General features: G+C 34.8%; 1 protein-coding gene across 5 annotated transcripts in view; it reads right to left on the reverse strand.

Annotated features, from left to right (window-relative positions):
- Window positions 1-24451, reverse strand: part of RUNDC3B (RUN domain containing 3B) — a gene marked incomplete at both ends in the record, with an annotated part of 100841 nt that extends 76390 nt beyond the window's left edge. For 4 of the 5 annotated variants that reach the window (XM_084230823.1, XM_084230825.1, XM_084230822.1 and 1 more), the window contains 2 exons: window positions 7860-7975; window positions 24336-24445. In XM_084230823.1, coding sequence (XP_084086949.1) covers window positions 7860-7975; window positions 24336-24445 — 226 coding nt within the window. Of the gene's footprint in view, window positions 1-7859; window positions 7976-24335 lie in introns of all 5 variants that reach the window. The other variant, XM_084230826.1, reaches the window with a different exon arrangement.
- Between the last annotated feature and the right edge of the window lie 428 nt (window positions 24452-24879).

A 24879-nucleotide genomic window follows, 5' to 3' on the forward strand; every position in this document is an offset into this window, starting at 1 on the left:
TGAATTATAATTTAAACTATGATGAAAGAGGCCATAAAGAGGCCATAAATGGTTAACAGTGGGGTAGTTAACCATTCTGATATCTAGAAGTGTGATCAATTCAGGGGGAAAAACCAGTGAAAGGTACACTATGGCAGGAATGTGTCTAGTACAGTCAAGGAAAAGCTTCTGCACAGTGAAAGAAATGCCGCTAAAACTAAAAGCACCTTAATGAATGAGAGAAAATATTTTTCCAGCAAGGGACTGATATTCAAGATAAGCAGAGAACATATACAACTCAACAAAAAAAGCAAAAATGAATGACTGAAGAACTAATAGGCAACTTCTCCAAAGAAGACAGAAAGATGGTCAACAGGCACATGAAAAAATGCTCATCATCACTTATCAAGGAACTACAAACCAAAATCACAATGAGATACCACTTCACACCTATAAGAATGACCCATATCAAAAAGACCAGAAACAACAAGTGTTGGTGAGGTATAGGAAAAAAGGAACTCTCGTCAACTGTTGTTGTAATGTAGACTGGTCCAGCCCCTATGGAAAACAGTATAGAAATGCCTCAAAATATTCATAATGGAGCTACCATATGACCCAGAAATTCTACTCCCAGGTGTTTACATGAGGAATAAAGAAACACTAATTTGAAGGGAAATGTGCACTCCTATGTTCACTGCAGCACTATTTATAATAACCACACTATGGAAACAACCTAAGTGCTCCACCTAAGTGAAAGAGAGGAGGAGTAGAAAATTGTGGTATACATACATAATGGAATACTACTCTGCTATGAAAAACATGAACAATTCCAACAATATGGAGGAAATAACACTTCATGATATAAGTCAGGAAAATGGTAAATACTGGATGATATCACTTACATGTGAAATAAGATTTAAAAAATAGGCTCAGATGAAACCAAATCAGTAGCCTATAAAACTGATTGTGGAATCAGGCTACAAGAGGGGCAAAGGAAAATTCAGTGTGGAAGGTGGCACTATGGTAGAGGACTGTGGGTGCCTTGATGGTGGGTAGTATATGAGGACATGCATTTGAGGATGTGTGACTCTATGTATCTGAATTACATACAATGTTGTAAACCAATGCTACCTCAGTAAAAGGTATTTTAGACTAGCAAAAAAAGTTTCTATTTTCAAATATGACAAAATAAATTTCCAAAAACACATAAGCCAAAGAAGACTAAAGTAGAAATCACTTAAAAATGAATATGAATAAAGTTTTAAATATGCAAAAATTATTTGCATACCGGAGACAAGCCTGAGCGTTAATGTAGTGAGTATTCCACATTAACAGAATTCACTCAAAGAAGATATGATGCAAGACGTAAAGCTGCCATGAGTATACATAAATGATCAACAAAGCCATTAGGTTATTTGAAAGACTAATAAAATTGACAAAATCAGGTTCACGAAAAGAGAGAAAAGGAATTATAACTGATATTAAGGATGTAAAAATTGACCAACTAGCTGGTATACATGTAGAAAATAACAGGAATTTATTGATGCAATATTTTGGTTTTACTCCTCAACAGTAACCTGAATTAAATATTTCATGTTCTTCAGAGGAAGGGGATGGCTAGCAAATGATGAGGGTAGGAAGTAGGTGTTTTAAAAATAAAATAAAAATAGAACTTTAGCTTTTAACAATGCTGTAAAGATATGGACATATGCCTTAAATTTTAGACTTTAGCGAGCTTTAACTTTTTAAACAATTCAGTAGAATTTCTCTATTTTAAGTGTTTCATGTTGAAAGGAAAAACTGCATCTAATTAGAAATCAAATAATTAAGTCTACAGATAAAACAACCACCGTAAAACAGAATACAGACTGAAAGAAATCAACGACCCAAACTGACACAAGCATTAAAGAAAGTGAATTAATAGTTACAGAGCATGCATACACACTCCGCTTCACCCAGAATTTTTATTGGTGAATTCTACCTAATAAAAGATTACAGCTTTAGGTAAGATTATTCCAAAAGACTAAAAAGACAAAATACCTCCCGTTCATTTAACGAGGCTAATATAATCTTGATAACAAAACCAAAGTACAAAGCAAAAAAGTTACACATATTTTTCTTATAAACACAGAACCAAAATTATAAAGTATTAGCAAGCTAAATCCTAAATATAGCAAGGTATACTAAAACAGTGCATGAGGCTCAATTTAGATTTACCCCAAGGATAGATGATTTAAAATAGAAAAAACTATTGCTGAAATTCTTCACGTTAAAAAATTCAAGGAGATTTCTGGGTCCAGATAAGATAAAGCAGAAGTACCTTCCTACCACTAAATACAGTGAAGATCCTGGAAAGTTATATACAAAATGAACATAAAAGATCCTAGGTTTTCTTTCTGCCTCATATATCAATAACCTAAAATAGTAAGCTCACCTCTCCTCTTGAGTTTTCTAAATTCTGTGTGAATATGGAAACAAAAATACTAAGACTAGGGTGGCTCTGAATTATATAGGAAAACGTGGTTCTAAATTTTAGACAAATTATATTTTTTAAAGATGTATTTATGCATACAAGAACTGGGGCTTAGGCCAGAGGTGCGGGGGGGTAAGAGGATTCACCAGAGACACAGTGGGGAGCAGAACAGGCAGATCTACTGCAATACACTGCTGAGGGGAGCAGCAGGCAAGACAGGAGAGGTCTGCTTCATCATGTGGGTTAACTCCCTGGCCAGGGATTGAACTCAATGCTGCAGTGGCTGGCGATAGCTTGACAGAGCTATGATTTAATCCCTGCACCACCAGGCAGGCCAGTGTAGAGAAAATATTTTTTAAAAATTACATAATAAATGGAGGAGAGTAAAGAAACATGAGAAAGGAAAGGTTTTTAAATTTCAGACTGGATAATGATGATGCTAGTAGACTGCAGTAAGTTATGCACATATAATGTAATACCTAGAACCACTAAAAAATTCGTACAAAAAGATACACTCAACAGAGATAAATAAAAATGGAGTTCCAAAAGTGGTTCAAGTAACCTACAGGAAGATAGGTGTAAGAAAACAGAAAAATAAAAACCAGAGGAAACACACAAAGCTAAATAATATGGAAAGTCTATTGTATTTACCCATACTTTTGTTTATCAAGTTATTCTTTCCAAAAGTTCCTTCTCTTATAATTTCCTTCCTGTTGGATATAGGATTTTTTTGTTGACATTTCTTTTAGCACTAGGAAGAAGTACTTCCATCGTTTCTAATAAAAATCTGCTTCCTTCTCACCTCCATGGTTTCTGATGAGAGACCTGCTATCAGTCAAATTGGTTTTCCCTAATAGACAAAGTATTGCTTTTCTAGCTACTATGAACCTTTCTTTCTCTTTTCAAAAGTTTAATTATATGTGTCTTGATAGGCATCTCCATGAATTTATTCTGTTTGGGATTCACTTGGCTTCTTGAATCCGTGTTTTTCTCTTGCCAACTTTGGATAATTTTCAATCACTATTTCTCCAAGTATTTTTTGAGTATTTTTCTTTCCTCTTTATCCTTTCCATTAAGGACTCTGATTACAAGAATATTTGGTCTTTTGTTGTAGTTCACAGATTTCTGAAGCTCTGTGCATTTTTTTTGGGGGGGGGAGGGTCTGTTTTCTATATTTAGACTATTTGATTACTGTTATTTAGATTAGAAAACTTCTATGTTCCATCTTCTAGTTCTGATTTTTCCCTCTGTCCCCTTCATTTTCCTGTTGAGCCTTTTAGTTTTGGGTTTATTTAGTTTTGGTTCTTATAGCTTCTCTGTTTCTAAAGTTTCCTATGTTTTCATTTGCTGCAAGCATGTTTGTCACTACCCCATGAGGCATTTTTATCATGACTATTTCATAACATATTGACGTCAGTTATCTTTTGTCATCTGAGATAATTCTGGTCTCCAAATGCAATACACACATGCTCATATTATGTTATGAGACTCTGGAAGTTATTTAAACTTTTTGTGTTAACTGACTTTTTATATTACTGCAGTGCAAGAGAAGGTGGTATTTATAAGTATTTCTGTGGTATTTATAAGTCATTACTTTGTCACTGCCAAATGTAGTGAAAGTACAAGTTTCCCACTTAGCCTCTATTGACACAAGGGAAAAGTCCTCATTACTGCTAGGTGTAGTTTTCCTAAGTGGTCTCCACTGCAGACAGCCTTTTTCCTACTAGATGACAGTGAAGGATGTAATTTTCCAATAGACCTCTTCTGATACAAACTCAATGTGGCAGGGAAGCAGCACCTCATTACTGCTGGGTGGGGATGGAAATTCAGGCTCTTCATGGGTGCTGGGCAGTGCAGGAGGAGGTGGGTAGAGAAGCCTCACAGCCATCCAAGAGGGAAGAAGTCCCAGCTCTCTACTTGGTCTCCTCTGATAATCACTCTGACAGTGGTGTTAAGGACACCTCATGATACTTTTTTGGTCTAGGTGGGGAGTAATATCAGAGCCTTTCTGGGACCGCAGCTATGTGAAAGTCTTCCATTTATATTATCTTTATCTTGTTAGGCTGTTTACCTTGTATTATCTTGTTAGGTTGTATTACCGGTCTTCTAGCTAGAGCAAGTACTTGTCAGCATTTGTATTCCTGTGCCTGTTAACTTTCACAGGTCACTGGTTTACTTAGCACCAGTTCTGGATATATGAGGCAACCAGAAAATCTAAGGAACCTAGCATCGTGTCATTCCTAATGTCCAGCAGTACCTAGAGAGTCATCTTTCTTATTTCTATCTTTTGGAGTCTCCTTGAAATGCTTTATGTATAATGTCCAGGGTATCTGATTACACTTGGGAGAAATACAGAAAAATATGACCAACTTATCTTCCTGAAAGAAGAAGTCCTCCTAAATTTCATTTGGTCAATTGCATCATCCATCTCTAAGGTCAATAAGAAAGAAAATAATACTGCATTTTTCCTATCAAACTTGAACTCAAGCAACTAAAGAAAAGTAATAGTTAAAATTTTTAGAAGCCTTGGAATTTTACTTGGCCTCAACTTTAAGATGAACCAAAAGAGTCATAAGGGAATCAAAATGTAATCTTAAATTCTGACTGGTACAGAGATTAGGGCTATCTGAAGCACTTTCCTCAGCTGAGTACAAGAGTTTAAGGGCAATACTAAAATTCTATTGATAAACCAGAATATTAACTAAGATTGTGGTTGTTCCAAAAGACTGAAGAACTAGGGTTCTTGTACAAAAAAGGAAATGGGAAACTGAGAACAAAGGGTTATATAATAGTAACCTTTTAATATTTATTAGCTGACAAGTGAAAAAAGTGAACAAAAATAGATCAAGTTGCTTCATTTACCTAAGAAATTTCTAATTATTTGAATTGTCCCAAAATATAATGGACTGCTTATCCTAAGTACCCAGATAACAGAAGTATTAAAAGACTATATATCTGCTAGTTAGAAAGATTGCTGAGTGGACTGATTCAGCAAAAGAGTGACTAAAATGGTGATTTCTGATTTATAATCCATGGTGGTATCTGAAGTGGTGCTGGGAGTTTCTGGGTAGAATGGGATTACAGCTGAGCAGGCAAAATGAATGATTTCCCCACCCTGCTTTAATAAGACATTCCATTTATGTATCCAGCAGCTTTGGTGGTTGTTATTAGGGTAGGTGAGGACAGGGTGGAGAAAGGAATTATGATTTAAAAAGAAAAGTTCAAAAATTACTGAACTGAACTTTGAATTTTATATTCTGTGATTAATTCCTAATCCTCAGCTAATATTCAAAAAAGACAATGATTAACTGCAAGCAAGATTAATGTATGTGATTTTAAAAAGCCTCTTTTTCTTTAATAATGAGGCTTTAAACTGAACTAAGTAGGTAACTCTCAGTTCTCCATTTTACCTATGTCAGCATAACCTATACTATCCCTAAGAATAGTGTATTTTATCTTTTCCTGAAAGAATTTAATATTTAAACTAAATACAATTTTATTTCAAAAATTAAAAATAAAAGCTGGAGAAAAGTAAATTTTATAAACTATGAAGTTATACATTTTAATCTGTTCTTACATAATGAAAAACATAAGAAAAGTTGATTGTTGTATAATTAAATTTTAAGTGAACAGTTTAATATCAAAAAAAGTAATTTCTCTAAAAGTAAATGCAATTTGTTATAAATTAGGCTATCCAAAAAAGAAAAGTATGTGGAAGTCTGTAGACACTAGAGTACTTAAAATACCTCATTTCAAAAATTACTGATCAATTTGTGATTCATAACTATACTAATCAGTCAGCACAATTCTCCACTATACAATTTTTTAAGCACTCTTTTAATCATTAGTCTTACCTAGTTTAAAAATTAACACAAACCTCACTACATCACCTTTCTTATTATGTCAGTGGAATTTTAACCCATAACTCAACTAAACATTCTTTTTTTTTTTCATGTGGTAATTCACTGACCTCTTAGGAAAAACATCTACAGATTTGATTAAGAAGTAATTCTAATGCCTATGATCTATATTTTGCTGCGCCCTGACTCCAAACATGCAGGAGGGAACCACTTACATGGTAGCAAGTCTGTCCAATCACTCAGAATGGATATTTCAACATGTTCTCTGTTAATAATTGTAATATGCTAAGTGGTAACACCAATAAAGGGTACTGAGGTCATGATAAAAAAAGACTTGTGAAAATAAAAATACATCTAGTACTAGTATATCACATGTGTTTTTTAGTTAGGTACTATTTACCAATTTACATATGAAAATTTAAAATATGATCATCACACAACACAGTACCATTGAAAATATCCCCAAATACTTGTATGTCCTTTGCTTTTATAAAACTTATTTTGTTATAAAGGTTAACAAGGCAGAAAGTTTAGAAAAACATATAAAAACAAAAATAAGGAAAAAACTATCCTTTTAAAATGTAAAATAATCAACTTTTAACAGAAAGTCAATCATGACTATGGAGTCATGTTAAAGTACAAAGGGTTAAATGAATTCAAATTTTGTCTCATCGTGTAATTAAATTCAACCTTTTTTAATAGACCTATAGGACTGCTCAACTTAGATATTTATAGTAAAACTTTTGATACAAGTCAGTATCAAATAGTACAGGACAGAATTACCTTTCATCTTAATCTTTGGTAATACTGATTTGAAACTATACTATTAAGGTTGTAAAGATAATGAAAACTTAAGTGAAATTATTTGATGATCTGGCTTTCTTTGGGAAGACTAGATAATGGAATAATGTGGAATGGTTAGTATTTATTATTATTAAGATTTAACTACATATTTCTTTATGTTATTAGCCAAATTTAATAGATAATGTTTTTATCTGTCTGCTGATATAAAAATATTTTATATCTGGGAGAGCATGGTTTACATCATGCCCTTAAAGACATTTTAAGATATTCATGCTTTTGATATAAATATAACTACTCATTTAAGAAAACTGAAGCAGAGAATCTTTTTTACATCTCTTTTTTTTTTAACATATTACTGTTAAAAAGTTGTCAGAGATCACAGCTTAATAGAGAGATTAAGCAAACAAACTTAATGCCTTGATGTTTCTTTGTAAACTGATTAAAGTACAAGCTAGTAAGCTATCTTTTAATTTAAGCTTTTAGTTTCCATCACTTATGGAGGTGTCCCTGTTCCTTGTATGGGAAACTAATACACTTGATAATATTTTTAAAGTATCCTGGAAAAAGGTTCAAATCAGAGTATAAAAAATCTTTTCAGAGACACGGGCCAAAAGATAAGATATTCTAAAATCAGTTTTGTTTCTGAATATATTATCTAAATCAAACCTGACTATATAGTTTCTAAAATTTCAAGTACACTAAAAACAACTATTGAGATAATAAACATATATTACTGTTGTTACCTTTTAGCCGGTGACTTAGGATCTGTTCCAATATAGCCGCAAAATTGTTAAATTCAGGAGAAGAGTCATCAATTGTCTCAAAGCAAGACCGATCAATCAGGGTCTTCACAGAAAACCTATGAAAAAAAGGGAGATTACAATAGCTTTCAAACAGAGCTGATTCATTCACCTAAGTAGGAAAAATGAGAGGTGGGCAATTTGAGTATTACAGAAACACTGAAAAGATTATATATTCTGAAAACTCAAATTATTCATATTCACTTTGCAAACAGAAAATTTTACAGAAATATCAGGATTTTCACTTACATATTTACCACCATCTACTGACAAAGTTAAAATTTAGGAATAGCTCACGATCTTCATAGTCAATAAAAGGACAATTAAAAAGACTTATATTTATTAACTACAAAATACTAAAAGTCATAATTCTACTTGCAAGAAACTTGATTGTCAGACCCAGATGCTTTTAAGAGTTTTGGAGCATAGGGCCTCCCCGGTGGCGCAGCGGTTGAGCGCTGGGTTGCGAAGCTGCAGCGCCGGTTTGATCCCTGGCTGCTCGTCACCGGAGGGTCCCACATGGCGCGAAGACCTCTCCTGCCGCCCGCTGCTCCCCTCAGCAGTGTACTTCGGTCCTTCCACCTGCTCTGCTCCCTGCTCTGGCTCTGGTGAATTCTCTCACCCTCCCACACTTCTGACTGTACCCAGTGCTTGTATAAATAAATAAATAAATAAATAAATCTTTAAAAAAAAAAAAGAGTTTTGGAGCATAAAAAAAGATGCGAGTATTCGGAAAGTATAGATTCAAAGTTTTTACGAGCTATAGGAGAAATGACAGTTACTAAATAATTAGAAATGTAAAATCTGAGGGAGATAAAGGAATACAAACTGTTTCTTAGGTTTAGCCTTGTTGGTTATGCTATTGAAAGAAGACAGAAAGCCAAGGCAGCAAGTATAAAGGGAAATACAGAAAGACTTATTTTATGGATTATATCTATCAATATTTATCACAGTAGTAATTAAACTGAAGAATTTTAAATACAAACAGTCCTCATTTTGCAGAGTAGCCAGGAGAATAAAATGACTATAAGTTGAAACTATGCAATGTGACCTCACTAGTGGAAAGAATTACAATTATTCTGTGACCTTTACAAACTTTTGTCAAAACATTTAAAAGTCACTGACAGTCATGATGTATAGGGAAATGGGGGGGGGGACACTATTTAGTACACACTGTGAAACACTGAAAACTCTAAGAATTAAAGTATCTTCTTTGGAAAAATCTTATCAAAAGTATTTTCAACCAAGCTTGCCTCCTCATTCCATAATTTAAAATTTAAGATTGAGCATATTTCCTATGCCTTGGTACGCCATCATAGTAGTGTATTTGGACCAGTTTACAACAATGTGTCCTGTGCATTTTCATAGTAAAAGTCTCTAAGAGGCCTTACCATGTGAAGTGGTTTCACAGTATCACTTCTTCTGGGACATCATTCTCTTTGTCATAAACACCTTGCTCATTTATGTCAATGTTTGCTTTCACTAAGTTCCTCTACCTGCATATCCTATGATCAACTATTTTTTCATAATTCCTTTTGCTTTCCATATATAATTTTCACTTCCAGTGCTATTACTTTCTGTTTCTTTGCCATACTTTCATCTTTTTGGCCAATTCACTCTATCCATTACCCATGTTATTAGCAAAGCATATCTGTTTATCACCAAGAGACAAGGAGACAATACAACTATAGGTTTTGTTTTCTGTGCATGAACTAATAATAGATGCATAGTGACCAATCCTAGACAGACTGAAAAAAGAGATATGACTGGTTACTAATTATGATGTACATTTGTTACTTACACAGTGATTTGTGAACTAAGTAAGTACCAGTAAAATTTTGTTTTACACAGTTTACTCCCAGTTAATATATGACAACAGTCAATTAGAATCATGTTGTTGTAGGGTTGGTTATTTAATTAAACTGTAATAACTGAAATGATTACATATTGTATATTGAATACTTATGCTGTGCATATTGGAACTGTGCAGTGTGGGGACTGCCTTATTTATTAATTATAAACAAAATAGATCTGCTATATGTAAGCATAAATAATATTTTATGAAAAGTATATTTTCCTAAACAACAAAAAATGGGCAGGAATATCATCATTTTATACCATTGCAAATATCTTCAATGTTGTGTTTCACAGAAGACCACCATATTCTCAGATCTGCTTCTGAATTCAATCTATTTTAATATTATAAACCATGTAGCCTCTGGAAAATTGCACTGTCTCTGGTGAATTCTCTCACCCTCCTGTGCCTCCGACTGTACCCCAGTTCTTGCATAAATAAATAAATCTTAAAAAAAATAATTCTGATCTTTCAGATTTGTGAAAAGGTCTCAGTTTAAGAGTACACTTTGAAAACCACTATCCTAAGACATACTTTGAATATAATGGAAATTAACTTCTTCCCTACACAACAAAGAATGGTGAGAGAAGTGAGAAAATAGTTATTCAAGTAATTTTCTGTCTTCTTTGGTCAGACAAATAAACTAGACTTAGAAAAAGTGAGTGAGAAATTAATGTTCAACCACAAAGTACTATCTATGACTGCACTGGAATTCAAAGGAGGAAAACATAATGTAAAAGAAAGGAAGTAACACTGAAGAACTTATATAAAGGACAGTCAAAATGTTAGATAAATACTGGATGTGATGCATGAGTAAATGGAATAGAAATATAAAGAAGGTAAACAGAAACCAGACTAAAGAAAGACTTGAAAAACTCAGTTTTATGTCCATTTCATTGACCGAACAGAAGAAAAATGCTGCCACTCCTCAGCAAACATTTAATAATAATAAATAAGTATAATGTTCTTATTCAGTAAGTGAATGAAAGGGAAGTGCTCCTGAAATAAATAAACAAAAACTGCACAGTCTCCACCTCCACCTTTGATCTAAATAGAAGGAAACTTCTGGATGTTTGAGCATTTCTCTCTAATCCTTACTAGGTAGCACGGAATAGAAAAATTGACACTGTAATCACCTTCAAGGTAGGAGTAAGTTATTGCTAGAAAAAAAATTCTGGCATCACCTTAAGATAGTAATGCATATTGGTAAAAATGAACTGAAAATTATATTTAGAGATAAAAATAACAAAGTGCTTATTTCATCAAAAGAGCTACATTAGAACCCAAGTTCCACCTGTAATAGTTTGATAAGATTTTAGTCACTATTGTCCTAAAACCAACAATCTACTTTGTCAAATGTAATGGGAAGAAAAAGCCATGGGTAGTAACACATTTCAGTAACATCAAGAGCCATGTACCTATCAATCAGCAGTCAACAAAAGGAGTCTTTTAATGATGCTACCAGTAGGTTACATTCCTACATAAGACACCATCTGCATGACAAAAATTTACAAAGGTGACACTCCTGTACTGAATTACTTTTAACTCAACATTGGACTAAAAACTAAAACAAAACAAAGTGCAAATATCCCAAGACATACCATTAGACAAGATTTCTGTTAATTCCAAGCATGAAGATAAATCAAGGATGAGAAAATATTTTAAATAATTACTACTACATCAAGGCTAACAACGAAGGGAAAAAATGTTTCCCAGGGCCTCCCTTTTGGTTCAAGGGGTTAAGATGCAACCTATCAAGCTGCCTGCAGCCACTGCAGCATGAGTTTGATCCAGGCCTCTCCTGACTCACCTTCTGCTCCCCTCAGCAGTGTAATTCAGTCAATCCGTCTGTTCTATTCCCCACTCTGTCTCTAGTGAATCCTCTCATGCCCCATACCTCTGGCCTGTACTTGTATGCATAAATTCTTGTATGCATAAATAAATAAATCTTTTTTAAAAAAGGAATGTTTCCCAGCTTTGCTTCATCACTTATATCCCACTCTCTTCTTGCCAATACAAAAATCCAAATTTCACAATGCAGATTAGTTCCAGAGATTCCATGTTTTACTTCTAGTTAGCCAAGTCTTCCCACTCAACACTTACTTCTGTAGAATCATGTAGCTAGCTAGCTCCATTATGCCAGAATAATGAGAATCTCTTCCTCCATAAGACAGTAACTACCTAAAACATGCTATAAAAACCAAACTTGTGGAGAATTTCAATACATCTAAAAAATATCACACAGATGCTGAGTTATTCCTGATAACGATGACATTAATATTAGTCATCTATTTCCTGAAGAGGAATGATCTTAAAATAATGAAATGACAATTTGATGAATGTCTAAAAATACCAAATCAAGTCGGTGTAACAGCTTTTACATAAGAATCAAAAATTTACATAAAAGACTCTTATAATTAAACGTAGAAATTATAAAATTTGAAACGTGTCTAAGAAGGTTTTCTTTCCCACCTTCAATGACCAAAGGAAATTTTGTGAGCTTAACAATAAGAAAGGATGATTGGATGAAAATCTTCAAACCTAAGAAAGCATTAATTACCTTTCCCTCCTTGGCAAATATCAAGAAAAATGAGGCAGTTAACAAAGCTTAAAAATTTTCATTAAAACCATACCAAATTAAAAAAAAAAAAACCATACCAAATTAATTTTTTCCACAGTTCATAAATTGGTAACATAATTTGACTACAAAAAGTTAAAATGCAAAAAATGTGACAACAATTAAAAATAAAATGATTACTTTGTTAGATTTCTACACTCAGCTTGAAAGAAACAATTTAAAAAATAGTTCATTTTTAATATTTATCCTGCATTAATAATATACACATATACTCAGAACATTCTAGTAAGAAATGTATTTCCATCCCTTTATATCATCTTAACTACTTATCAAACAAGTTTCAGAAAAAAATGAATTTCACATGAAAAAGTTTATTTACACTTCTATTTCCCTTTATGTGGAATTATATCTGAAGATAATTAAAATACAAAAAAGCAATCAGAATCATCGCATTTCGAAACTAAAAGTTAGATTCATTCAATAAGAGTAACTTTAATAGAACTTAAGCACCAAAGTTCTGAAATAAAAGTGCTTTCACACCAAATTTACAGGATTCTTTATATGATTGCCAGTAGACTTTATTAAAGGGATGGAACAACTATCTTCTACCATTAATATAATATTCATCATCAATCATCATCAAAGTGATAGTTACCAAGTGATAAGATAGGGAGGGCCTCCCTGGTGCCCGAGGGGCAAAGTCTCAGCACTATCACTATTATGTCCTGATCTCAATCCCCAGCCTGAGAGGTAACTTACCCACATATAGCATAGAAGACCTCTCCTGTTTGGCCTGCTGCTGCCCTTAGCAATGTATTTCAGTAGATACACCTGTACTGCTCCCTACTCTGTCTCTGGTGAATCCTCTCACTTCCTCTCTCCCCCTCACATCTCTGACCTACACCCCAGTTCTTCTATGTAAAAATAAATAAACCTTTTTAAAAAAAAAAAAGATATATGATAGAATCCATTCCAAATATGTAAAACAGTAATTATAATGATAATGAGCATAGTATCCATTTATCTGTTCACTGGAAGGTTTATTTCCTTTCTCACATTTTATATCTGAAACATTTTTATGTAAACATAAAAATATTAAGATGGTGCTATAAACCCAAATTTATTAACATTAAATGTAAATGGGCTAAATAGTTTAAAGACTATGTAGATAAAATACAAAATTCAATTATATCCTGTCTGTAAAAGACACTTAAAGTTTAAGGACCCTGAAATATTAAAAGTCAAGGATGGAAAAATATATATTCAATTAAAAGAAAACTTTTTTACTATATTGATAGCAGACAAAATAGACTTTAAGGCAGTCACAATATTAGAGATACTTGATGATACTAAGGAACCTAACAACTAGGAAGAGATCACAATTATAAATCTGTATACACCACTAATAGAGGAACAAGATATTAACAGAAAAAACTGACATAACTAAAAGGGAAAACAGATAAATCTACACTCACAGAGATAAAATTCAATACATCTCTTTCAATACCAGGTTAACTACACATATGAAATACAAGTAAGGGTACAGAAAATATGAATGATACAATCAAAACACTAGATCTAACTGGCACATACTGAATGAGGTATTTGTCAGAGTAACCATATGCTGTGTCATAAAGCAAGCATTAGCAAAATTTCAAGTTTAAAATCTTTCCAACTATATTCTCTGCCCAGTAGAATTAGTTTATAAGTCAATATCTAAATGTAACTAGACAAGGGCCTCCCCGGTGGCGCAGCAGTTGAGTTCTGGGTTGTGAAGCTGTCCACAGCTTCTGCAGCGCTGGTTCGATGCCAGGCTGCCTGGCGAGGGTCCCACATGGCGCGCAGACCTCTCCTGCCATGCCTGCTGCTCCCCCTCAGCAGTGTGTTTCCTCGGTCTGCCTGTTCTGCTCTCCGCTCTGGCTCTGGTGAATTCTCTCACCCTCCTGTGCGTCTGACTTTACCAGTCCTTGTATGAATGAATAAAATAAATCTTTAAAAAAAATAAAAAATAAATGTAACTAGACAACCCTTAACTGTTTGAAATTTAAATAGCCTTTTAAATAATTCATGAGTCAAAGAAGAAATCTCAACAGAAATTAGAAAATGTTTTAAATTAATTAATAATGAGGATAATTTAAAAATCCTGTAAACTATCCCAAAGCAAACAAGGAAATCTGTAGTCTTAAAATGCACATATGAGAAAAGGAGGCTGAAAAATAATGATCTAAATTCCCATCTCAAGAAATTACAAAAAGTACAGGAATTTAGCTCAAAGAAACTGGAAGGCAGGAAATAAAGACAAGAAGAGAAGTCAATAAATTAAGAAACAAATGCATGACATAGAAAATTAACAAAGCAAAGAGAAAGTTCTTATTAAAAAATTATAAATTCCTAGCAGGAAAAAAACTGGGAAAAATAGAGATGATCAAGAATATTAAGAGAGAAAATGGATGGCCATAGCTTTTTTGAATGACAAGAAGATATTAAGAGAATATTAAGAAAAACTTTAAGAATAAATTTGATAATGTAAATGAAATGGGGCTATTCTTCAAAGACTTTACTGAAACTGATACAAGAAACAGGAATCTGAATCATTCAACATCCATTAAGTAAACTGAATATGTAATATCCCACAAAGACAATTTGTGGTTTAGATTTTTTCCCTGGTGAATTCTTCCAAAAATTTAAGAAATAATATTAATATAACCCAAACTATTCTCTAGAACAGGATTAAAGTGTATATTCCAACTTGTTTTTAAAAGTCAGATATTCTTCTGGATGGTCTCACTCATAGCAGGAATTTAGAAAACCTAAAAAAGGGGCCAGGAAAAAGACTAATTATAATAAAGTGAAAATCAAAATCAACAAGCAACTATAAACCAGAAACACACTATGGGGGGGGGGTCACTATAAGGGAGAGGGATTAAAACAAGGGGGGGTGGGAATTGTATGGGGACTATAACCAAGATGAAAATGCATACATTGTGCAAAAATGAAAAATGACGTAAAAAATATATAAAATTTTAAAAAGTCAGGTATTCTTAGTGATAAAACTAGAAGAGTACATACTATGTAAAAGGACAGTTACAGAGATCAACCTCTTCCATAAATGAACATACATATTCCCAAAGAAAATACTAACTCATTAAAGGAGGTAAATATATGTAAAGAGATAATACAGCCCAACCAAGTGGTATTTTTCCATAGTGGTTGTGCATTCAAAAAGTCAATCTACGTAATTCGACACATAAACAGATAAAAAGGGAGAGAAATCATGTTTATGTTGAAAGAAAAAGTATTTAATAATACAGTATTCAGTATCTACTTATGGTAAAATTTTTCAATAATCCAGAAGTAAAAGGGAACTAAGAAAAATCTTAGATATATAATATCTATTTATTCAAAACCATAAAACACTTTTGAGGAAAATTTCAGACTATTTAAATACATGAATATCTTATGCTCATGGGCTGCATGTAAGTCTTAATATTGTAAAGACGACAGTTTTCCCAAAATTGATTTATAGATTCAGTACAGTCTTAATAAAATTCCAAGCAGATCTTTTTAATGAAAATTAGCAAACTGATTCTAAAATTTAGTTTGCAAATGCCATGAGTAGCCACGATAATCTTGAACAACGAAGCTAAAGAACTTATATTACCAAATATCAAAATATATTATAAAGTTATAATTACTAAAATAGTCTGCTATTAGCTCAAGGATAGACAAATAAAATAATGGAACAGGAGTGTCCAGAAGGAACACACCAATGATCCAGTGGAGTCATGACTTATGATAAACATGACTGTCGTGGGGAAAGTCCAGTCTTTTTAATAAACGGATCTAGGTAACTGATCTTCTTTCAGGATATATTTAATCTTGACCTCCACACTTCCCAGAATAAATGAAAATAAACTACAGTGAATTATGAATATAAATGTAAAAGAATGACAATAAAGTTATTTATAGAAAACAAGTTAATATTGTCATTACTGTGGAACAGCCTGATTTCTTAATAGGTCATAATAAGCACTAATCATAAAGGAAATTTGTGGACTACTTTACAATTAAGACCTCCTATTCATTAAAAGACATTATACAGAAAATGAAAAATCAAGCCACCAAATGGGAGAAGATATTTGCATTACATATATCCAGTAAAAGACCTGTATACAAAAGGCACAGCTACATACAAAATGAGTAAAAAAGTCATATAGTTCACAAATTACTTGAATCAGTATTTCACAAAAGAGCACACTTCCAAATGGCCTTAACTTCATTCAAGTAATACAAATTAAAACCACCATATGACACCCACCAAACACATTAGAATGGCTAAAATCAGACAGAAAATTTCAAGTGTTAGTGAGGATACAAAGCACCTAGAACTTATATATTGTACACAACTACATAAACTGGTACAATTCCTTTGGAAAACTCTTGTATTTCCTGAAACTGAACAAATGGATGCTGTATGACCCAGCAATTCCACTCCTAGATATACATTTGAAAGATGTACATATATTCACCAAAATATATATTCACGAATATTCAGCTAGTAATATTCAGAAAGTGGAAACAATTCAAATATCCATCAGGCAGAGTAGATGTAATGTGGTATATTCATGCAACAGAATAAGATTCAACAATGAAAATGAACACACTACAGTTACATTCAACAAAAAGGATGAATCTCAGAAACAATGTTGAGCAAAAGAAGTTAAATACAAAAAGGTACATATTACACTATCCCTTTCATTTAGTAAATATCCCTTATAGTATCTGATCCTTGTTCCCTCCTACCTCACTCTTAACCTTGGAAAGCTCATTTCATTTATTAAAGACAAGTATTTTACTTTGTGAAATCACTTACTATATAAGGGTCAAATATTTGTCTTTTTCATTCTGACTTGCTTTAATACACAAAATTACCTCAAACTTCTTTCATTTTGCTATAGATGGCAACATTTTGTCTTTCCTTATGGTTGAAAAATATTTTACAGTGTGGATACACCATGTTCTCCTGATCCAATCTTCTATTCATGGGCATTTAGATTGTTTCTATGCCATACCTATTGTATATCATACTGCAATAAATACTGTAGAGCTGTAGAACATACGGGTTTTTGAGTTGATAGTATCATGCTCTTCGGATAGATACCCAGGAGTAGGATAGCTGGGTCATATAGGTATTTCCATTTTTGTTTTCTGAGGTAAATTCAGATTGCTTTACAAAATGGTTGTACTCAAAACCAATATAATCTTCTTTCTTCCCATCCCCTCCAGCATTTTGTTCCTGTTGTTTTTAACGTGTGCCTTTCTCACAGGTATATGGTTTTAATCTGCACCTCCCTTATTAAAAGCAACGATGAACATTTTTCCATTTATCTAGTGGCTCTCTGGATATCCTCCTAGGTGAATTATCTGTTTAGATCTGCTGCACATTTATTGATTAGGTTGATTGTTTTTCTTACTGTTGAATTGTAAAAGTTTTTTTTTATACATCTTGGATATTAACCCCTTATCAGCTGTGTAAAGTGTAAATATTTAATCCTACTCAGTAGAATGTCTTTTTAATACACTTGAAATTTTTTCACAGTGCAAAACTATTTTCATTTGAGGTAATCTCAGGTATCAATTATTCCACTCACTTAAAATCCAAAAAAAGCAAAACTATACCATGTTGTTAATGGCCAGGAGAGCAGTCACCCTCAACAGAGGTAAGAAGTGAAAGAAAGCAAGGATGAGGTATCTGTGATATGAGTAATGTTCTTTATTTTTTAAATTTCCCCAGGAGTTATTGACCTTAAAACTGTAAGTTTGGACCATCTGATCACTTTTACCCATTTTGCCTATTCCCATCCCCTCAACCCACACCTCCAATCTCTGGCAACTACCAATTTGTTCTCTGAATCTATCAGTTCATTTTTTCTGTTTTGTTTTGTTGTTTTAAGGTTCCATATGCAAATAAGATCACATATTTGTTTCTCATTTGACTTACTTTATTTAGCATAATGCCCTCAGGGCTGATCCATGTTTTGTCACAAATAGCAGCACCTCCTTCCCTTTTACAGCAGAATGATTATCTCTCGTGTATATATACACCACATTTTCTTTCCATGTCTCTTCTTTTTTTTTGAGATTGAGAGCAGTTTATTGGTCACATATGGGGCAAGAGGACACCACCAGGCTACACAAGATTTTATTTAGAAACAGAGTGAACAAGCAAGTGTGGTAGAGGTAATTTTTGTAGTATTAAGAAGGTATGGTAGTCCCTGGTTCCTGTGGGAAGAAGCGATTGAATTATTTGAAGAATAAGGGCTGGCAGGGAACCTGCGACTCAGGGAGAAGCAGGAACTATACCTGGGCCATTTGGTAAGGAGTGCTGTTTGTCTAGGAAACCTTATCCATGAAAGTAGAATAGGGCAAGACACTTGCATTAAAGCCATGCAAGGCCCTCCTGATTTCACCAGATTCAAGGCAGCATTTAATACTGATGAGTGGACAATAATGTGGTTTACAATGCATTTATTCCTGTCTCTGCCACAGATCCCAGGGTCCATCAGAACAGAAAACAGCAAATGGCTTGTTTTCATCCCCTGTCTTTGTTGTTGTAAATAATGTGGCAATGAATGTAGGAGTAGATTTTATTTAATTTTCTTTGGGTAACATCCTTGTTCTTGACCTGGGTACTAGTTACAATGTTTTTCCTCTTTGCAGGAAAATCATTGAGTGGTACACTTATTCTAAGTGTAATTTTCTGTGTGCATATTATACCAGAAAATATTTATATGATAAATGTGGGAGTAAAGTAGTCTACCAATAAGATTAAATGCATTACTTTGATGTTCTACGTGCATTATTTAGAGGTTGGCCAATGATTTAAAACACTAAGATTTCTTGTAGCTATTAGGAAAGAAAGAGAAGTTGTCTGTTACACATTCATGTCTTGTATATGTATATAAATCCACTGACTAGAAATAATTCACTAAAATAAAACTCATATTTTTCATAGAAGTCTTCACAAAAAAGACATTTTAGACATAACAATGTTCTTGACAACAACTTTAAAAAAACCCTCTGTGACTGTTCTGACAGACATTCCATGTGGGCTGATGGAATCCTCCAAAAGCATAGGTGAGTGAAAATCAACAAGGGATAGGATAGTGTGAAGCAATGCCATCTACATATTCAATTGCTTCCTGGTTATATGAAATGACAAAGCAGTTCAAGAGTGGATATGCGTCACAGAATCTGTCCTTGAAAACTTTGTCTCTCAACAGAGCTTCTGACTGAATAGTCATCCATAAGGTTAAGATAGTATCTTCTGGTGAATGTGGGAGGGACATCTATTCTTTGCTGTCATTTGAATATGAAGCCAGTTTAGCTAGGGAGGAGATAATAACCGTCCCTGAATGCTGAGAAGTCCACTCAAGACTAGTACCTGAAAAGATGATCGTCCTAAAACTAACTTTATTATAAACACCTACTATAGATCTCTTAAGTATTTTCCCTAGAAATGGTATTGATTCTGCTCCAAAGAAATATAACTAATGTTATATCAGAATCCCAATCCAAAGTTCTATTACATATAGCACAAGAGTTTTAACCAAAAATTTAACCACAATATTTGATTACAGTCAAAGTATAAATATTCTTTTTTTTTTTTTTTTAGAGGCATGTTTATTTATTTATTTGTTTGTTCTGTTTACACATGCACTGGGTACAGTCAGAAGCGCGGGAGGGTGAGAGAATCCACCAGAGCCAGAGCGGGGAGCAGAGCAGGCAGAAGGACCGAAGTACACTGCTGAGGGGAGCAGCGGACGACAGGAGAGGTCTGCGCGCCATGTGGGACCCTCCTCTGGTGGCCGGGGAGCAGCCGGGGATCAAACCGGCGCCGCAGAGGCTGCGGGCAGCTTTGCAACCCAGCGCTCAACCGCTGCGCCACCGGGGAGGCCCAAGGTATAAACATTCTAAACATTCTAATGAGGCACATTCAAGTAAAGAATAACAAAAGTCAACGAATTTAAAGTTGTTTAAAAGATTGTATTAGCTATCCTTCTGCAACATTTCACATATCTACATTTCATTCACCAGGTTCAAACATAGGAGTATACAGTTTTTCTGACTACTAGCAATCAGAATATTAAGTTCAGACCATTAAAGTTCAGTCACTTAAGTCTATGGGCGTCTGTTGTTTTTTAAAAACATGTTGACTTTCTCAGTTCACAATAGTATTGAGTGAGGTAGGATAGGGAATACAAAGAACTGCTAAACACAGAGCGCTGGTAGAAATAGCTAACTTGGTAGGAAAAATCAGCAAAATACAAAAGCAGACAACTACAAACACACAATCTTCTAGAACCATGTAGCAAAAAGCTCTATGTACCTTAAGAGTCTCCAAGGACATTCACTGTACAGGGCAGATTGACAGAAACAGATTCAGAATAAAGTTACTAATGAGGATAATATTAGTTTTGTAGAGTCTTTCTAAGAAACATAGGGATATATGCAATACTTGTTTCAGAAGCAACTTATCCAAAATATTTTAAATATTGTTTACTGTGGTTTAAATTTAAATACTGAAATTACAAGTGTCAGTTATATAAAAGACTGTACTCCACAATAAATTCTGAATACAGCACTACAGTTGTTGGGAGAATTTTAAACTTGACGCAAACATTAGTTACAAGGAAAATATGAGCATGACTACAGAAAAAAGTTATCTTACTGTTATTTGAAGACATTCAATCTATGAAATAATATCTTGATCTACAAAAAACTAAGGATAACCATTACATTTTATTAAAAGTACTTTCATTTTTAAATCATCATTTGTTTCCACCCTGCATAGCTCATCACACTATCTCCTTAAATTGCTCGTGTTAGTCCTTTCTATCCATAACACAGAAAATTATGACCGTGGAGTGGGGAGTTTCTCTTAAAGTATTGATTTACGAGTTTAACAAATTTTTACAATGCTTGTGCATATATATATATTTAAACATATGCATTTTAAAAGTTCTTACAAAACAATGTTAGCCCATAGAAAGAGACTTTGGATTTTAGTTCTTTTTGTCAACAGAACTAAAATCAATGGAATACATAAACTTTTCAATAAACCACGGAGCTTAAAAATGACAAAAATGACTAGTACCTGATTACCCATGAACGAAAAATGCAGGTTTAGAAAAACATTAACAATTTAATTTTTCAAAGTTCCAAATGCTAGAGAATATGCAAGGAAAATACTAGTTGATGCACTTAGCAAAATCAGTCCATGAATATTTTTGAGTTGAGTGTGGAATATTTTGAGGCCTCAAATGACCTACTTTCTCTCTACCACAACCTGTGAAAAGTGTGATAAAACAGTAGTGATTTGTTAAGAAAATACCAAAATGTTTTTAGTCTACAAAATATAAAGTTCACTGGAAAAAAAAATTGATGGAAATAATTACATACACAACCACAATGAACCAAAATTCAACTCCTACCTAACCAAACAACCCACTTCCAAAGTTCAAAGTATAAGAATAATGTTATTTTCAAAGACTTTAAACCTAAAGAATTTAGTTATAGAATAAGTTTTTAAACCTAAACTAGGAGTATACCTAGGTGTTTAAAATGTTGGCATTACTGTGTAAGTATTTACAGATAATACTAGAATGACATGGAGGAAGGTTGTTTTGGTTTGGTTTTGTAAACTGATTATTTATACAACAGTCAGCAGAGAATCACCAAATGGAAAACACACTTCAAAATGATTTTTTGTGTACAGACAAAAATGCACATCCCTCATCTGGATACCATTAAACATGTCTACCACTATTCTGCTCATATTTAGAGAAACTTGAAATCGAATATGAACACATTTGCTTGAAGTTATTATTAATTTTAGAGCTATAGTTGAAGGTTACCAATAATCTCTAGTTCACAATTATTTTACAAACAAGGAAACTGGAAAAAATGAAGGTTGCATGGCTAGTTAAAGACAAATTAAATTTAGAAACCAATTACATTTCCACTATGTCCCAACCTAAAGATGAGATCACCTCTTATTTAATATAATATTTTAAAACTAATTCATTTAGAGTCATGGCTTTTAGTAATTCTGATGGGCAGAGAAAAGCGTCAGAAATTCATAAATATCGATTTGTTCATTTTGCTGAATTTGAGGTAGGGCTACTTAAAACATAAAATGGCTAATTTATATGCACCATCAACTACTTGGACATGAAAAACCACCTTAGTAATACTGTACACATAAATACACAAGTGGAAATCCAAGTCAGAGGGAAATTTATTTAGCTATTATGTGTAATACATAGCTACAGTCAGCATTTATATTAATTTCACAAAATAATAAGCAAATAAAAATAACAAAAATTCAGCTAGCCCAAACAGTTGTTCTTAAACTATAATTTAAATAAGTTGACATACAAGCCCCATTATTTTCCTAAATGGCCGCTCATAAGGGAGTATATGAACACTAAGTAACCTAAAACCACACATGACACAAATGGAGAAGCAAAAGAAATAGTACCCACAACCAACAATAATCCTATATATTTTTAAAAAGTCTTAGCAAAAGACAGAGAAGGTAAAGCTTAAGTTTAATAGAATATTTATGAAATTCATTCCATATTTAGAAGCACTAAATATGTTGAGGCCAGTTTTAAATCATCCTTTTAAGAATATTCATTTTAGTATTTGTAAAATAAAGGTAAGAAAATCAGTCTTGCTTATTATTCTGTTTGCTTAAGATTTGCCTAGATTTTTAAAAAAATTAATACAACCTATCTTCCTCAAAAGGTTGTATCCTAGATAGAACACATGGTAAATTAAACAGATTTCATATCATTTTTTACTAATAACAGCTCAAATTGCCAAAACTCTCAGTGAGGCAGTCTTCTTACCAGACAGGTGAACATTTGTACCAGTCCAAATTTAAAAAAAAAAAAAAAGTCACTTAAAGTCATTGACTATGTCATAGTATATATATCTGTATTTCACTTAAGATGCCAGACACATCTATACACAAGAAAAAAAACAGAGATGCTAATGGCAAAGGAGGAAAAGATTTCATCATTCTCTGATTCTTAGGGGATTATCCATGGCTGAGGATGAGGGATGTGATAGAACAAAGTAATGTTGAATGACTAATGGTTCAGAGAATTTCCTAAGAAATCGATGGCAATTACTTCAAATTTTTAACGACCACAAATAAAACTAAAAGAAAAAAGTCAGCATGTTAAAATAAATGAGTTATTTCTGAATCCTAAGCTTATACGTAGTAATTAGGCCTGCGCTGTTCCTATATTTTCTATAGTGAGGAATACCACACGTATAATTAGAAAACACTGAAGGAAAGGCTGACCTCGGAACAAATCATTGCCACGGAGACTAGGTATCCTTCATGTCCCACTCAGTAACTGCAGAAGCAGCACTAGCACTGCGCTTGAAAAGGAGAGAGACACACAGACTGGCACACAGTGGCTGCCATGTAGCAGGCACTCAATACCGGTGGAATGAAAGGACTGAGTAAATATGTAAACAAGCCAAAACAAAACCAAAATGAGCCGATTCCGAGGCAACACAGTATAATCACAGTAACGACGCGTTTACCAAAAGCCAGCTGACAGCTTAATGCGCCCTAAATGAAAGAGCTCTTCCTCCTGCCCTCCTCTTTTACTCTGACACAAGATTGCACATTCAAAACAAATCCTCCCCCAGCCCCGCCCCAAGCCCTACCCTCAGCTGCCACCAGCCCTGGAACTGACGAAAAGTCCGGGCCTCAGCGGTGCCCAGATCCGGACTCCTCTCAGCGCGCCCGAGCCCGCGGACACGCCCGGGGTGCTGGGGTCGCGGCGCCCAGACCCAGTCCCCTGTCGCCGGGACCCCCGGGCGTTCGCGCGCTCCACAAAACCCTCAGCCCGCGGCGCCCGCGGCCCCCTTCCCTCGCGGCGAGCGGCGGGCCGCGCCGTACCTGCACACGGTGATCAGGTTCTTCCTCTCCACCGCAGCGTTTCGTGCGCTCAGGTTCTTCTTGCCGCCGGCGCGGCTCCCGCTCAGGCCCCCCAGGCTCCGGGTGGCCATGGCGGGCTGACCCCTGCGCCCCTTTTGTCTGGTGACACCTCCGTCACCCCCCACACCTGCTTCCTCCGGCGTTCGCCCGGTGCGCAACTGTGAGGGCACGGGAGGCTGCCGGAGAGGACCGGGGGTGCAGGGGCGATGTGGAAGACGGCAGGGAACTCGCACCCGGGGAGCGACGGCTCGCGTTTCTCACCCGCGCTCCACACATACCCGCGCGCACACACGCACGCACCACCCCCGCCCCCGCGTGCGCCGTCGGCCGCCGGGCGGCGCGTGCGGGCTGGCGTCTGGCGCGCCGCTACTTCCCGAGGGACTTCGGCCGCCGAGCGCGCGCGTGCCCGCAGGCCCCGCACGCCCAACCACCCACGTTTGGCCGCCACTCCACCCCGGCAGCCGCAGCGGCGGTGAGGCCACGAGCCTCGCGCTCGCAGTCCCGC

This window comes from Talpa europaea (assembly GCF_964194135.1).
Source record: "Talpa europaea genome assembly, chromosome: 3".
NCBI lineage: Eukaryota > Metazoa > Chordata > Mammalia > Eulipotyphla > Talpidae > Talpa > Talpa europaea.